We start from the raw sequence: 14710 nt of genomic DNA, 5'->3' as shown, positions 1-14710 counted from the left end.
GTTTCACTGTGTTAGCCAGGATAGTCTCAATGTCCTGACCTCGTGATCCGCCTGTCTCAGCCTCCCAAAGTGCTGGGATTACAGGTGTGAGCCACCGAACCCAACCCCCATGGCTTTTAATAGATGAGCAAGGAGCAGTGTGGAGAAGGTGGATATGCAGACAGGAAGATCACTCTGGCTAGAACCAAGAGTGGCTAATAGTGGGGAGTAAAATTGCAGGTAGATATATAGCAGTGAGGGCGAGTGAGAACAATTGATAAGACTTCAGCTTAAATTTGGAGTAGTATTGCGAGGATGAAAACAAGTAGATTCTGGCCATTTGTAGTAAATTTTGAACCCATCCTGCTAACATTTTAATGTATCTTGGCTTTTTTGCGGGGAGCACAAATGGGGTCTTGCTCTATTGCTCAGTGTACTCTCAAACTCCTGGCTTCAAGTGGTCCTCCTGCCTCAGCCTCCCAAAGTGCTGGGATTACAGGCGTGAGCCACCATGTCTGACTAGTCTTAACATTTTATAGTAAACATAATCTATCTGAAAATGTCATTTAAAAGGTCATTTTGTTGCATATCTATTCACTAGTCCAGTTAGTAGTCCATTAAGAATTCGAATTACTTCTGGATTGCTAAGTATAAAACAATTTTTCCTTTTCCAGGATTATATTCCATCACAACAAGATATTCTGCTTGCCAGAAGACCCACCAAAGGCATTCATGAATATGACTTTGAAATTAAAAATGTTCCTTTCAAAATGGTTGATGTAGGTGGTCAGAGATCAGAAAGGAAACGTTGGTTTGAGTGTTTCGACAGTGTCACATCAATACTTTTCCTTGTTTCCTCAAGTGAATTTGACCAGGTGCTTATGGAAGATCGACTGACCAATCGCCTTACAGAGTCTCTGAACATTTTTGAAACAATCGTCAATAACCGGGTTTTCAGCAATGTCTCCATAATTCTGTTCTTAAACAAGACAGACTTGCTTGAGGAGAAGGTGCAAATTGTGAGCATCAAAGACTATTTCCTAGAATTTGAAGGGGATCCCCACTGCTTAAGAGACGTCCAAAAATTCCTGGTGGAATGTTTCCGGAACAAACGCCGGGACCAGCAGCAGAAGCCCTTATACCACCACTTCACCACTGCTATCAATACGGAGAACATCCGCCTTGTTTTCCGTGATGTGAAGGATACTATTCTGCATGACAACCTCAAGCAGCTTATGCTACAGTGATGTACAAAAGACTTGCTGTTTTAATATCTTTTTGTGTTTTTGATGTTTTCTGTTTGTTTTGTTTTTTAAAATAGCAGTTTACAACCAGAATTAGAACAATCTTAATTCTATGTTTAACTTCTTGAAAATCTTAGTACTTTTTCTGCGGCCTTTGGTTTGTGGCTGAAAGCTGTTGAGTGACACATCGCCAAGATTTGCTGTAATGCAGGCTTTGATCTGTTTCACCATGGCTTCTATTCAAGTCCGGTTAAAACTTCCCAGCTGACCTCAGACTAGGCATATTTCAGGCTTTAAATTATTCTACTTTTCAAACTGAATTCTCCTGCAGTGCCAAGTATCAAAGGTGTCCTTAAATACTTGTAGGGATGAGGTTAGGAATATTCAGTTCCAAAGCAAGTAAGGTATCTTCTGTCCGCCTTACACACAGCAGTGCCACTTGTTGCCTAACTCTGTGGTGACCTCCCATTTTGTAAGGGCTATTAGAAAAAAGTTTGATCTAAGAAATGGCATTCTGTAGATTCATAGAAGGTTTAGCCTTCATGTTTTAATTGCTTGTGTACACAACAGCTGTTCTGCTTTTAGATTTCTGTGTTTCTGAAGGTAATGTTCTTCGTGTTTTCAAGTTTACATAAGGTCTTTGGTCTGATGCTGATGAAGAATTCACAGGTGGTACGGGAGAGCAAAAGGCAAGCAAATGCTATTTACCGTGTTTTGGTCAAACGTAATGAGTGAAATAGCATTTGCCTTTCTCATATTTAATTATCATGTAGTTTAATGTACCATATGTGAAACATTCTGGCCATAGCAGCAACTAAAAACTGCAAGCAACTTGGTAACAGAACTCTCTAAATAAACTTAACCTGTTCCAGAATGTCATATAGTTGACTTTTAAGCCCTATCTCAGTTGGTCAGTAAAGACCAGTCCTTACTGTAGGAAATCATTGTGTATCATCACAAACATCTAGATATCTTTTGCTGTCCTGTCCAGTCCCATCAGCTCCACACTGTGGCATTTGTGGGATTGTTTTGTTTATTTGGAGCTTGCCAAGGGCAGTATTTTTCTGTCAAACTATTCAAGAAGGCATTATTTGAGATTCCTGTTCATTCTTGGTGTGTCTCTAAAAGATACAGTATGTATACATTTGTATAATTGTTGTTTATGAAAGTCCAGCTTTTTTGAGGTATATTTTAAATGTTTTAAGGATGCTTCTAAGGATAAGTAGGAATTTTTTTAGTTCGCACCTGAAGATGATTACATTGACACCCCCCCCCCACTGCTTACCAAATTAAAATGTGTCGATGAAGTAGCTTTGTGATTGCAGATACATTCATAGTGAACTCATCAGAATGGCTGCTTTGCAGTACTGAAATACTATCTTGTAGGCTGTATGTAGTGTTACAGTTAGATCAGAGAAACAGAAGTCCAAGGCTGGCAACAGCTTGAAAAGTCTGACAGCTTTTCTACTTTTCCTGAAAATTTTAAGACTGTGATATCTGTCGTTTTACTGTATAGCTGACTGTGTACTCAGGTATTTTATTGGTCCTTGAAAGATTGGTCGTTATGGATCACCCAGCCTTTCTAAGTCAGTGGCTGTTCTGTCTTGATGTCTGATACGAGAGTGGGGCTCTTCAGTAAACTAACCAGGGATTGTTCTTGACATACCTGACTTTTCTCACATTTGAACTTCCACTATCATTGTATCCATATAACTTCCAGTGTTTTCATGCCATGGTAATACATGAGCTACACATACGTAGCCTGGCACCGTGATGCAGGTGTTCATGGTATCATTCATGCATATTTGAATAGTTCTACATCTAGTGCTTCTTGCCAAAAAGAATACATTGTTGAAATTCACAAAGTTAACATAACGGCAGTGCTGATGAATATCGGAATGTGTGCACAGTAACATTTGGACTGTTCAGTGGAGAGTTTACCCATACATTTAGCAAATTGAATGGCCAAAACATTTGACTCCGGTGAGGGCTCAAGTTAGATGCCTATAGAAAGAGGACACTTCATCTTACTGAAGTCATAATTAAGATCTGTGATATGAACCATAGATATTGCCACACAAAGCAGAAATCACCAAGTTTCCCCCTTTTGACTTACCACCAAGAAGTGTTAAAACACCAAATAGATAGCGTGTTATTTTGGGCATTTGCAGTTTTCTTCCCTGCTGCATGTAATGTCTCAGAATCAACATTCTTTTAAAATCTAGACTATATTTTGAGGCAGTGAATTACTTATATTCAACTTGGGCTTGTTTTGACAGTCAGTAGAACTTTAAGTTAAATCTAAAGGCTGTAGTCCACATTTTTTTTATATGTTTTATTTTCAAACCATGTGAAAGGAGTCTTATACCTATATCATGAAAATAGAATCCTTTTGAAATACCACTATAGGGAGAGAGAGATGAAATTTAGTGAACAGAATTGAAAAGGTGCTCATAATTTTCACTATGCCAACTTACCCCAGTCTCTAAAAAAGTAATTTGGATATAAAGTTCTTTGATGTATTTGATTTTCTAAATCTTTATGGTTATGATTTGGAATAAAATGTGCCTAATCCTGTATTACATTCTGTTCTTAAATCTGAATGCCTTCTCATTTAATTCTGAAGAAATACCACACAAGTGTCTTCATTGACCTTGAAGAAATGTATACACAGTTGCCTTATAAAACAAATTTAGACCATAACTTTTATAAAGGGTTTTGTCAAATGTTTTCTGAAAATGTGAGTAATTCAAAGCATGCCTCTGCCCCTTTAATATTTTTAATAACCTCCATAGTTGCTGTCTGCCAAATATTAAACTGAAATCTTCATTGCAGTTTTATTATCTGGAAAGGGCACTGGATTGCTCTGCAACCAAAGAAAGCAAATGTAGAATGAAACAAATCATTCACTTTGTCTTATTTTAAGGTGTATTGGCATGTAATTTGCATAGAGAAGGTCCTCTGGTTAGTCTCTCAAATTGAGGCTGTTTAGGGAAATCCTTATTCAATTGGTGGCAGTGGTTGGTTTAAAGTAGAAGGAAATAAGATCACCTTAATACCAGAAATGATTAGAAGTGCTGATTTAGATTCAACAGATACCATATGCCCGTATCGTTTTTTGTGAGAAGAAATGGGTAAGTCCTAACTTTCAATGTGTACCCAAATACTTGTATTTATGCTTTTGATAAAATGTATTTTCAGCATTATTACACATCCGATTATGCCTTATTTATATACGAAGAGTAAAGTTACCATGTTATACTGTTATGTCCTAAAATTCAAATCACTATTTGAGAAACCCTCAAATTGGTGCTTTCATTATATAATGATACATTTAGACAAAACCCCAAACCAAGCCATTTGAAACAAGATTCTCTCCATTGCAGTTTGTAGCAATGTTATTTCTGTGTATATCATGAGAAGGCTAAATATCAGTGTTAATTTCTTGTTTGAATCCATGAAATCGTGCCTGTAAAGCCCAAACGTTTGTAACAAACTCCCTAATAAATTTAGAGAAAGTCACTCTGTTACCATTTCATTTATTTTAGTTTTATTTGAGGAATTAAGACCAGAAGTTTTGTTCATGTCTTTTTCACTTAGAAATCTTAGTACTTAGTTTGTCTCTCTGCCATCATTTCAAGGTGTTCACTTCTGTTAATCACAGATGATCCATCCTTGTGTTGTGCTGCTTGACTAAAAGCACTGATTTTGTTTGTTTGTTTGTTTGTTTTTGAGGATAGGATACAGGGTGGCTTTTCAGTCTAGTAAACAGGAGGGGAGAGATTGGGTGGGTGCGGGTGTGTCTGCATGTCTCAAATATAGCACATGCCCATTTTTTTATGGTACGAGGTTAGGGCTTAGTAAATGTATACTAGAGTTTGAAGTGTAAGTCTAAGTCTGAACATTTTAAACAAGTTGGACTTTATGGCTTTTTCAGGTTCCATCAAGTAGATACTAGCCTTAGGCTGGTAGGTGATTAACAGCATTATTTGGAGTACAGTGTTTGTACCACTAGCATTCTTATGTCTGTACTTGAATGTATAGTTAGCATTTAAGTTATGTTCACTCTTGCAGCGTTCAGGTCTAACCATCTGGTTTCAAATGCGAGAGCTTATATGGAACATTGTTTTGAAAGCATGAATGATACGGCAGTATTTTGTGGCTTGGTAAGGAGAGTTTTGTGACTTATTCAAATCTGCTGTTGATGATGGAAGTTTACAGATGGATCAGCGTGTGCTGGGACTCACTGCATGAATTTTCAGTCAGTGAATATTACTGAAAGTCATATACTACTTGGTATGTGACTTTGGTTTGTATTAAGAAAGCTTGTTTATAATATTTCTTACCATAGTAAATGATAAATTTGTCCTTAATCATGCCTATTTGATGGTACTAGGAAAGAAAGGGGTAGAGATTAATCCTTGCAAAGTATATGCAACAGTGCAACGAACTGTGCCATTTACCTTTTACCTCTTACTTGAAGGCAGAACCGCAAAATGTTTGAAATGGCTTTTCTAAACTACTCTACTCTGCTGAGAGCTCATTGACCACAAGAAGCCTTAGAAAGTATATTTTGTAATAACCCCATAGATACTGTACCTAACTAAACATGATTTGTATTAGCTCTATAAAATACTTGTGGCTTAGGGGTTTTTTTTTTTTTTTAAACATATGTCTTTTTATAACTTTCCAGGAACTAAGCACATTATCTGATAATTGTAAATTTTTTTGTCAGTGCTTTAGTTCAGGATGGGCAATAAATTATTTCTAAAGGAGGTCTAAAAGTGGAAAGAATGGTTTGATTTTATAAAATGAGTTGCTAGTTCATGACAGCTTTTTACTTTTGTACATATTTTGCAAAACATTTGCCTCTTGCTATTAATATTTGCTTTGTAAAAATTACATTTAATAAACATTTGTAAATGATTCAATACTATGATGTTATTTAACAGTTTGGTAATTGTAAAGCGTAAAGCAGATGCTAAAAGTTTGAAAGCAAAAGTTTCATCTAGAGACCGAGTTACAGCACAGAAATCTACTTCAGCAGAATCCCAGCACCACTTGGCTTGAATATTAGTCTAGAAACTTCTTATTAGAAATGGAGATGTGGACTTCTTCCAAGGAAGTTCTCAGCCACTTAATATATTTTGACAAGGGAATAGGGGAAGAGAAACCACTTGTTTTCTCTGCTCTTATGGCCGCTGAAACTGTATTAGGGTGTACCTGAGCTCAGTTCATCCAGCTGCGACAGTATTAATAATTCTGTTATGTCTGTTGTAATTAACGTTGGGAGACAAACCAACATTGACCACTCATCTTTTTTTAAAAAAATAAACTTTACATTAGATTATGATTTACAGAACAATTTGAAGACAGTGCAGAGTTCCCCTATACTCCACACCCCTTATAATAGTTCCCGTAGTTACCGTCTTGCATTACTTTGGTACATTTGTCATAATTAATGAACCAATACTGATAACGTTATTAACTGAAGCCCATACTTTGTTCTTATTTCCTTAGTTTTCCCCTAATGTCTTACTTGTGTTCCAGGATCCATCCAGCACACGACGTTACATTTACTTGTCATGTCTCCTTCAGCTCTTCTTGGTAATTAACAGACTCCTGTTTCTCAGACTTTCTGTTTTTGATTACTTTGGCAGGTGTTTTTTATTTTTGTTTTTTCTTTTTGATACAGGGTCTCACTCCTCTGTCACCCAGGCTGGAGTGCAGTGACCCGATCTCAGCTCACTGCCGCCTCTGCCTCCCAGGTTCAAGTGATTCTCTTGCCTCAGCCACCCAAGTAGCTGGGATTACAGGTGCACGCCACCACACCCAGCTACTTTTTGTGTTTTTAGTAAAGACAGAGTTTCGCTGTGTTGCCCAGGCTGGTCTCGAACTCCTGAGCTCAAGCGATTTGCCTGCCTCGGTCTCCCAAATTGCTGAGATGACAGGCGTGAGGACTTTGGCAGTTTTTAAGAGTACTGGTCAGGTGTTTTGTAGAATCTCCCTCTGTTGAAATTTGGCGTTTTTCACTTGATTAGACTGGGTTGGGCCAGGTGTGGTGGCTCAAGCCTGTAATCCAGGCACTTTGGGAGGCCGAGACGGGCGGATCACAAAGTCAGGAGATCGAGACCATCCTGACTAATATGGTGAAACCCCGTCTCTACTAAAAAATACAAAAAACTAGCTGGGCGCGGTGGCGGGCGCCTGTAGTCCCAGCTACTCGGGAGGCTGAGGCAGGAGAATGGCGTAAACCCAGGAGGCGGAGCTTGCAGTGAGCTGAGATCCGGCCACTGCACTCCAGCCTGGGCGACAGAGCAAGACTCTGTATAAAAAAAAAAAAAAAAAAAAAAAAGACTGGGTTGTGGGTTTGGGAGCCACAGAGATAAAAGTATTCTCATCAAATCATATCAAGTGCACCTTCTGTGGTTGCTACTCATCTTTTCCCTCTACACTTTCTGCTAAGTTAGCAGTTGTCAAATCACTTTTGGCATGTTTACACCTTTTCTCAACTGGCATGTATTGAAAGCTATGGCTGGGCTCGGTGGCTCACACCTGTAATCCCAGCACTTTGGGAGGCCAAGGCTGGTGGATCACTTGAGCTCACGAGTTTGAGACCAGCCTGGGCAACATGGTGAAATCCTGTCTTTACAAAAATTAGGTGGGCATGGTGGCATCAGCTTGTAGTCCCCCAGCTACTCGGGAGGCCGTGGAGGTTGCAGTGACCCAACATCGGGCCACTGCACTCCAGCCCGGGTGATAGATCCAGACCTTGTCTCTAAGTAAATAGACAGATAGATAAAGCTGTGCTTGTACTTTTCTTCCCCTAAACAGAATGAAGGGCTTTCTCTTGGTGTTGCAAAGCAGGTGTGAGGAAATTAATGATTGTACTCCTGGCTGCTCTGGCTCCAACCTCTCCGGCAAATAAAAATTATTTTCCAGGTTCCCACCTCTAACATGAAATTTATGTTGATCTCGAGAAACTGGAATAGAAAATTTGGACTTTGAGTCTAACTATTAATATCTAAAAATCTGTGACTTTGGAAACAGGTCATTGAAGTCTTTCTGGGAGAGATTTAAGATCTTTAAAAATTGAAACTAGACTCACTTGAGCATTTGAATCCCCAAACAAACCAAGAGGTCATTTAAAAAACAAAAACACCCTTTTTTATGCTATTGTTGGAACAAGGGGATATTTATCTGTGTAAAAAGGAAGAATACAAACTCGTGTAGCAAAGTGGGCACAATCCCGGTTAACTGGCACCGTGGGATGTCGTGTCAGTACAGGATGCTCTCCCAAAATGACCTGTTTCATTGCCCACAGAGTGGGTTGTTAGAAAAGAAAAGGGAGACTTTTCGGTCCTGAGAACGTAGGAAACTAAAGGTTTACAGGTTAAACCAGAGGTCTGTTTTGGTGACTTGGGAAATTTGGCAAATTCTCAAAAAACAGATGGCCTAGGGCAGTGTTTTAAAATACACGCTATAGGCCAGGCGTGGTGGTTCACGCCTGTAATCCCAGCACTTCGGGAGGCTAAGGTGGGCAGATCGCTTGAGGTCAGGAGTTTGAGACCAGCCTAGCCAACATGGTAAAACAATGTCTCTACTAAAAATACAAAAATTAGCCGGACCTGTGGCGGGTGCCTGTAATGCCAGCTACTTGGGAGGCTGAGGCAGGAGAATTGCTTGTATCTGGGAAGCAGAGGTTTCAATGAGCCAAGATCGTGCTACTGCACTCCAGCCTAGGCGACAAAGCAAAACTCCATCTCAAAAAAAATTAAAAATAAAGGCCAGGAGCGGTGGCTCACGCCTGTAATCCCAGCACTTTGGGAGGCCTAGGCGGTAACCTGATGTCAGGAATTCGAGACCATCCTGGCTAACAGTGAAACCCCATCTCTACTAAAACTACAAAAATTAGCTGGGTGTGGCACACGCCTATAGTCCCAGCAACTCGGGAGGCTGAAGCAGGAGAATCACTTTAACCCGGGATGGGGAGGTTGCATTGAGCCAAGATTGTGCCACTGCACTCCAGCCTGGGCAACAGAGCAAGACTCCAGCTCTAAATAAATAAATTAAATAAAAGTACACGCTGTAATTTTTCCTCAGAAATTAGTGGGGCCTCTGAAATACGGTATTGTGGTTGGAGTAAGGGGTATCCATGCAAATGCTGTGCAAGAATGTTTCACAGTGTTCCTTTTTCTTTGAAGTACACCAAGAAAACAAAAGGCTCAAACAAGTATGTGATACAAATTAGCCATTCAAGGAGGCTGTGTTCAGCTTCTCTGTTTGCCACAAGAATACTGAGGGAAGTTGTGTCCAGAATTAACATTTATACTGAGTGGAGGAGTATGTTGATTTCTCTTTTCCCCATGAATGTTCGTGGTAGGAAAACAGAAGCTATCAAGTTGATGATTCTTCCGTAATGACCTACACTGCAGCTTTAGCCGTAATGACCTACACTGCAGCTTTAGACACGCTTGATTTTCTGCCCCTGCCAACTCGTGAAAGGGAGAAGGAACATAAGATGAACTGAAGGCCAAGCACTGCTGACCTTGAGGGGAGAAAAAGTTGCTGTTTCGTTTTACTTTCCTGTTACTCTACGTGGAAAATCCCCAGTTCTTGTAAGTTTTGTGGGATTAACTAGCTGATTTTACCATCAGACTTAGTTGAAATTTTATTCTGAAAAAATCAACCTCCCTGGGCGCTGGTAGCTCACACCTGTAATCCCAGCACTTTGGAAGGCCGTGGCGGGTGGATCACCTGAAGTCAACGGTTTGAGACGAGCCTGGCCAACATGGTGAAACACCATTTCTACTAAAAATACAAAAATTAGCTAGGTGTGGTGTCATGTGCCTGTAGTCCCAGCTACTCAGGAAGCTGAGGCAGGAGAATCGCTTGAGCCTGGGAGGTGGAGGCTGCAGTGAGCCGAGATCGCCACTGCACTCCAGCCTGGGCGATGGAGCAAGACTCCATCTTGAAAGAAAGAAAGAAAAAATGAACCTCACAGCACCCACAGATTGGCTCTATTAATGAAATTACAGATGAAGGCTAATTTTCTGCAGGCAATCCTTGCATTTGTAGTAGGTTATAGTCTGGGGGAAGATGCCACACATCAATATAAAAAGGAAATACATTCTAGATGAAGAGCCGGATGCCCAACTTAAGGGAAATAAGAAGTGTTAATCCAACACGGGAATACCGGACATTATTCCTTTCTGTAGTGCATGAGACAGAAGAGTGTTCAAACTCCCTGCATGGCATCCACATCATTCAGGACCCAGCATCAACCTTTTTCTTTCTTTTTCTTTTTTTTTTTTTTGAGACAGAGTCTTACTCTGTCATTAGGCTGGAGTGCAGTGGCTCAGTCTTGGCTCACTGCAATCTCCGCCTCCTGGGTTCAGGCGATTCTGTCACCTCAGCCTCCCCCGTAGCTGGGATTACAGGCACGCGCCACCATGCCTGGCTAATTTTTGTATTTTTAGTAAAGACAGGGTTTCACCATGTTGGTCAGGCTGGTCTCAAATTCCTGACCTTGTGATCCGCCCGCCTCGGCCTCCCAAAGTGCTGAGATTACAGGTGTGCGCCACTGTGCCCAGCTGCATCAACCTTTTTCTAACCGGCCTTCCCTTCCAGCTTCCTCCACTCCAGCTAAACTAGATGGCTCCTTTGCCCGACACCTCTCTTGTTCTGTTTGCCACGTGGCAAACCCTACTCATCCTTCAAGACTAGTTCAAAGGAGGATTTCCCAATTGCTATACATCCTGGGCTAGAAGCAGTTCTTTCTCTGAGTACTTATCCCATGTTATTGCTTTTTCAGGGCACTTAAATCATTCTACATTAATATTATTATTATTATTATTACTATTATTTATTGAGATAGGGTCTCACTCTGCCACCCAGGCTGGAGTGCAGTGGCACAATCATAGCTCACTTCCACCTTGACCTCCCAGGTTTGACTGATCCTCCCACCTCAGCCTCTGAAGTAGCTGGGGCCACAGGTATGCACCACCACACCTGGCTAATTTTTTTTTTTTTTTGTAGAGATGAGGTCTCACTATATTGCCCAGGCTGCTTCTCTAACTCCTGAGCTTATAATCTGCCCACCTCAGCCTCCCGAAGTCCTGGCATTGTAGGCATGAGCCACCTCGCCTGACCTCTCTACGTTATTTTGAAGCTATTATTGTTCACAGATGCTTAGCTCCTCCACTCCACTGTGCTGTGAACTCAGTATTGCTACACAGATGCTCCTGTTAAGCTCTTTGAGTGCCCATCGGACTCACCTAATTCAAATCTGAATCACACTGTGATGAGAATCTGACTGTGAAGATTACCTACCAGTATGGAGACTGGTTCTCCAGTTTTATAGTATATGAATTATACTATTTTATAGTATATGAATTATATCTCAATAAGACTGTTCAAAGAATTTGAGACTTCAGTCACTCCACAAAGTTAGCAAAGAGACTAAAAGTAAATATGGTAAAATGTTAGCTTTTCTGAGTGATAGGAATCACAAAGTATTTTGTCCTCTTTACACTTTTCTGTTTTCTAAATTTTCTACCAAGAGGATTGGTTACTTTTATATGAAGAAAAAATAAACATTTAAAGGCAAAAGATCAGCCCTGCATTTGACCTGCAAAGAGCATGCCTCTCCTTGCTTGCTTTACAAGAGTTCACCTACTGCACGGATTTCAGTCATCACATGTGTAACTATTTGTCTTCTAGTCTGACTTCTAGATTACACTGTAAGCTCCCTGAAGTCAGAGATCACTGTATTTGTCTCATTTACCTCTGAATCCTCAGTCTAGTAACTTGATGGGTATATATAAGTGCTCAAAAAATGTTTGTAGAATTTGACTGAATTTGTTAAATATCTACCACATCACCCATGGGCTGGACACTTTGGGTGATAAGAAAATGATCCACAGATGGAGTTGAATTTAAGATGCTTACAGTCCAGCAGGGGAGAAAATATAGGTGCATAAATACTTAAGCCAAGATAATTCGAGGGGACTAGATAAAATGCTCCAAGCCTTCAGAGAAAGGCAATTCCTTTCATCTAGGTGGAATCAGGGACACTTTTTTTCTCTCTCTTTTTTGTTTTTGAGATGGAGTTTCACTCTGTCACCCAGGCTGGAGTGCAGTGGCGCGATCTCGGCTCACCGCAACCTCCACCTCCTGGGTTCAAACAATTCTCCTGCCTCAGCCTCCCGAGTAGCTGGGACTACAGGTGCTCGCCACCACACCCGGCTAATTTTTTGTCTTTTTTTTTTTTTTTTTTTTTTTTTGAGACGGAGTCTCGCTGTGTCTCCCAGGCTGGAGTGCAGTGGCGTGATCTCGGCTCACTGCAAGCTCCGCCTCCCGGGTTCACGCCATTCTCCCGCCTCAGCCTCCCAAGTAGCTGAGACTACAGGCGCCCGCCACCACGCCCGGCTAGTTTTTTGTATTTTTAGTAGAGACGGGGTTTCACCATGTTAGCCAGGATAGTCTCGATCTCCTGACCTCGTGATCCACCCGCCTCGGCCTCCCAAAGTGCTGGGATTACAGGCTTGAGCCACCGCGCCCGGCCTTTTTGTCTTTTTAGTAGAGACGGGTTTTCACCATGTTGGCCAGGCTGATCTCAAACTCCTGACCTCAGGATATCCACCCATCTCGGCCCCACAAAGTGCTAGGATTACAGACGCGAGCCACTGTGCCCAGTCTTTTTTTTTTTTTTTTTTTTTTTTCCTTTCCTTTTTTGAGACAGAGTCTCGCTCTGTCACCCAGGGTGGAGTGCAGAAGCAGGATCACAGTTCACTGCAGCCTTGACCTCCTGGGCTCAAGTGATCTTCCTGCCTCAGCCTCCCAAGTAGCTAGGACCACAGGTGCGTGCCACCGTGCCCAACTATTTATTTACTGTAGAGTCAGGGTCTCACTGTGTTGCCCAGGCTGGCAGGGATACTTTTGTGGAAGAGAAGGTGTTTGGGCTCGGGCTTTAAAGATGTCTTAACTTTACCTAGACTTAAGATGCAGGAAAGGCTGCATGCCAGATGGTGGAACATTGTGTCAGTAAGAAAGCTGGGAGTTCTTTCATTATCTAGCTTTGATCAAGCACTTTTCATTGAATAGCCTTCTGGAAAGTGATGAGGGTAAGGAGGAGAAACAATTCCCTGATCCCCACCCCTCAAAGGTTCACTGTTTAGTAAGGGAAACAAAAATAAGAAAGACTATGATAAAAGATGAGTCAGACAGAGGCATGGAAGGGAGTCCTAGACAGAGGGTACCACACGTGCAAAGGCATTGAGGCATGTGGGGCTTACAAGTTGGGTGGCAGCAAGAACCCCAGCCAATTGGAAGACAGAAAGGTGGCTGATGAGTAGCAAGAGGTAAAGCTAAGGAAATGAGCAGGGAACATGTCATGGAGGTCCTCACGTGCCGCATTAACACCCTTGGCTTTTATCCCATGGGCATGAAAAACCAGTAAGCATTACAAGAAGCAGAATGAGGCCGGGTGCAGTGGCTCACGCCTGTAATCCCAGCACTTTGAGAGACCAAGGCGGGCAGATCACTTCAGGTCACAAGTTCGAGACCAGCCTGGCCAACACAGTGAAACCCCATCTCTACTAAAAATACGAAAAGCAGCCAAGCATGGTAGGGCATGCCTATAATCCCAGCTACTCGGGAGGCTGAGGTGAAGAGAATCACTTGAACTTGGGAGGCGGAGGTGGCAGTGAGCCGAGATCACACCACTGAACTCCAGCCTGGGCGACAGAGCAAGACTCTGTCAAAAAAAAAAAAAAAAAAATTAGCCGGGCGTGACACACTCCTGTAATCCTAACTACTCAGGAAGCTGAGGCAGGAGAATCGTTTGAACTCGGGAGGTGGTTGCAGTGAGCTAAGTTTGTCCCACTGCACTCCAGACTGGGTGACAGAGTGAGATTCCATCTCAAAAAAAAAAAAAAAAGAAAAGAAAAACAAGAAGCAGAATGACATGACCTCAGTGGTATTACAGTAATCCCTGTGAGGGTGACAACTGGCCGGAGGCAAGAACTAAAGTGAGGGCTGCTGATGTACAGGAAAAGCAAGATACCTGAGCTTATACATTAGCAATGGAATTAGAAGGAGGTGAATGAAAAGGATACTTCAGGCAGAAAACTGGACCGAGCACCTGGAAGCAGCAGGTGGAGGGAAGAGGGTGAAACCTAGCAGGCTCCCCAGGTTTCTGGTGGAGCAACTGGATGGAGCCATTCCTGAAATGGAAAATCTAGGGGGAGAAACAGACTTGGGTGGGCCAGGTAGGCTCTGAGGGACATGCTGCGTCTGAGGTCCTTTTGGGGTATCTAACGGCAGCTGGATCTACAGGTCTCAAGCTCAGTGGAGAGGTCTGATAAACAAAAGCACAGAATGTAAGCTGCACGCACAGTGGCTGAAGCCATGGGTTGTAGGGAGCTTGTTCTAGGGCAGTGGTCCCCAATCTTTTTGGCACCAGGGACCGGTTTTGTGGAAGACAA

The 14710-nt window shown here is 41.9% G+C and overlaps 1 protein-coding gene across 2 annotated transcripts in view; it reads left to right on the top strand.

The window, feature by feature from the left end:
• GNA13 (G protein subunit alpha 13) overlaps positions 1–4745 on the top strand; it is a 47456-nt gene extending 42711 nt beyond the window's left edge. The window contains exon 4 of one of the 2 annotated variants that reach the window (XM_074020145.1): positions 842–4745. In XM_074020145.1, the coding sequence (XP_073876246.1) occupies positions 842–844 (3 nt within the window). In that variant the 3' untranslated portion in view covers positions 845–4745. Of the gene's footprint in view, positions 1–653 lie in introns of both variants that reach the window. The other variant, XM_005584721.5, reaches the window with a different exon arrangement.
• The last annotated feature ends 9965 nt before the right edge of the window (positions 4746–14710 follow it).

This window comes from Macaca fascicularis, chromosome 16 (genome assembly GCF_037993035.2).
Source record: "Macaca fascicularis isolate 582-1 chromosome 16, T2T-MFA8v1.1".
Lineage (NCBI taxonomy): Eukaryota > Metazoa > Chordata > Mammalia > Primates > Cercopithecidae > Macaca > Macaca fascicularis.
The sequence above is the reverse complement of the archived record's forward strand: the minus strand, read 5'-3'. Positions and strand labels throughout refer to the sequence as shown.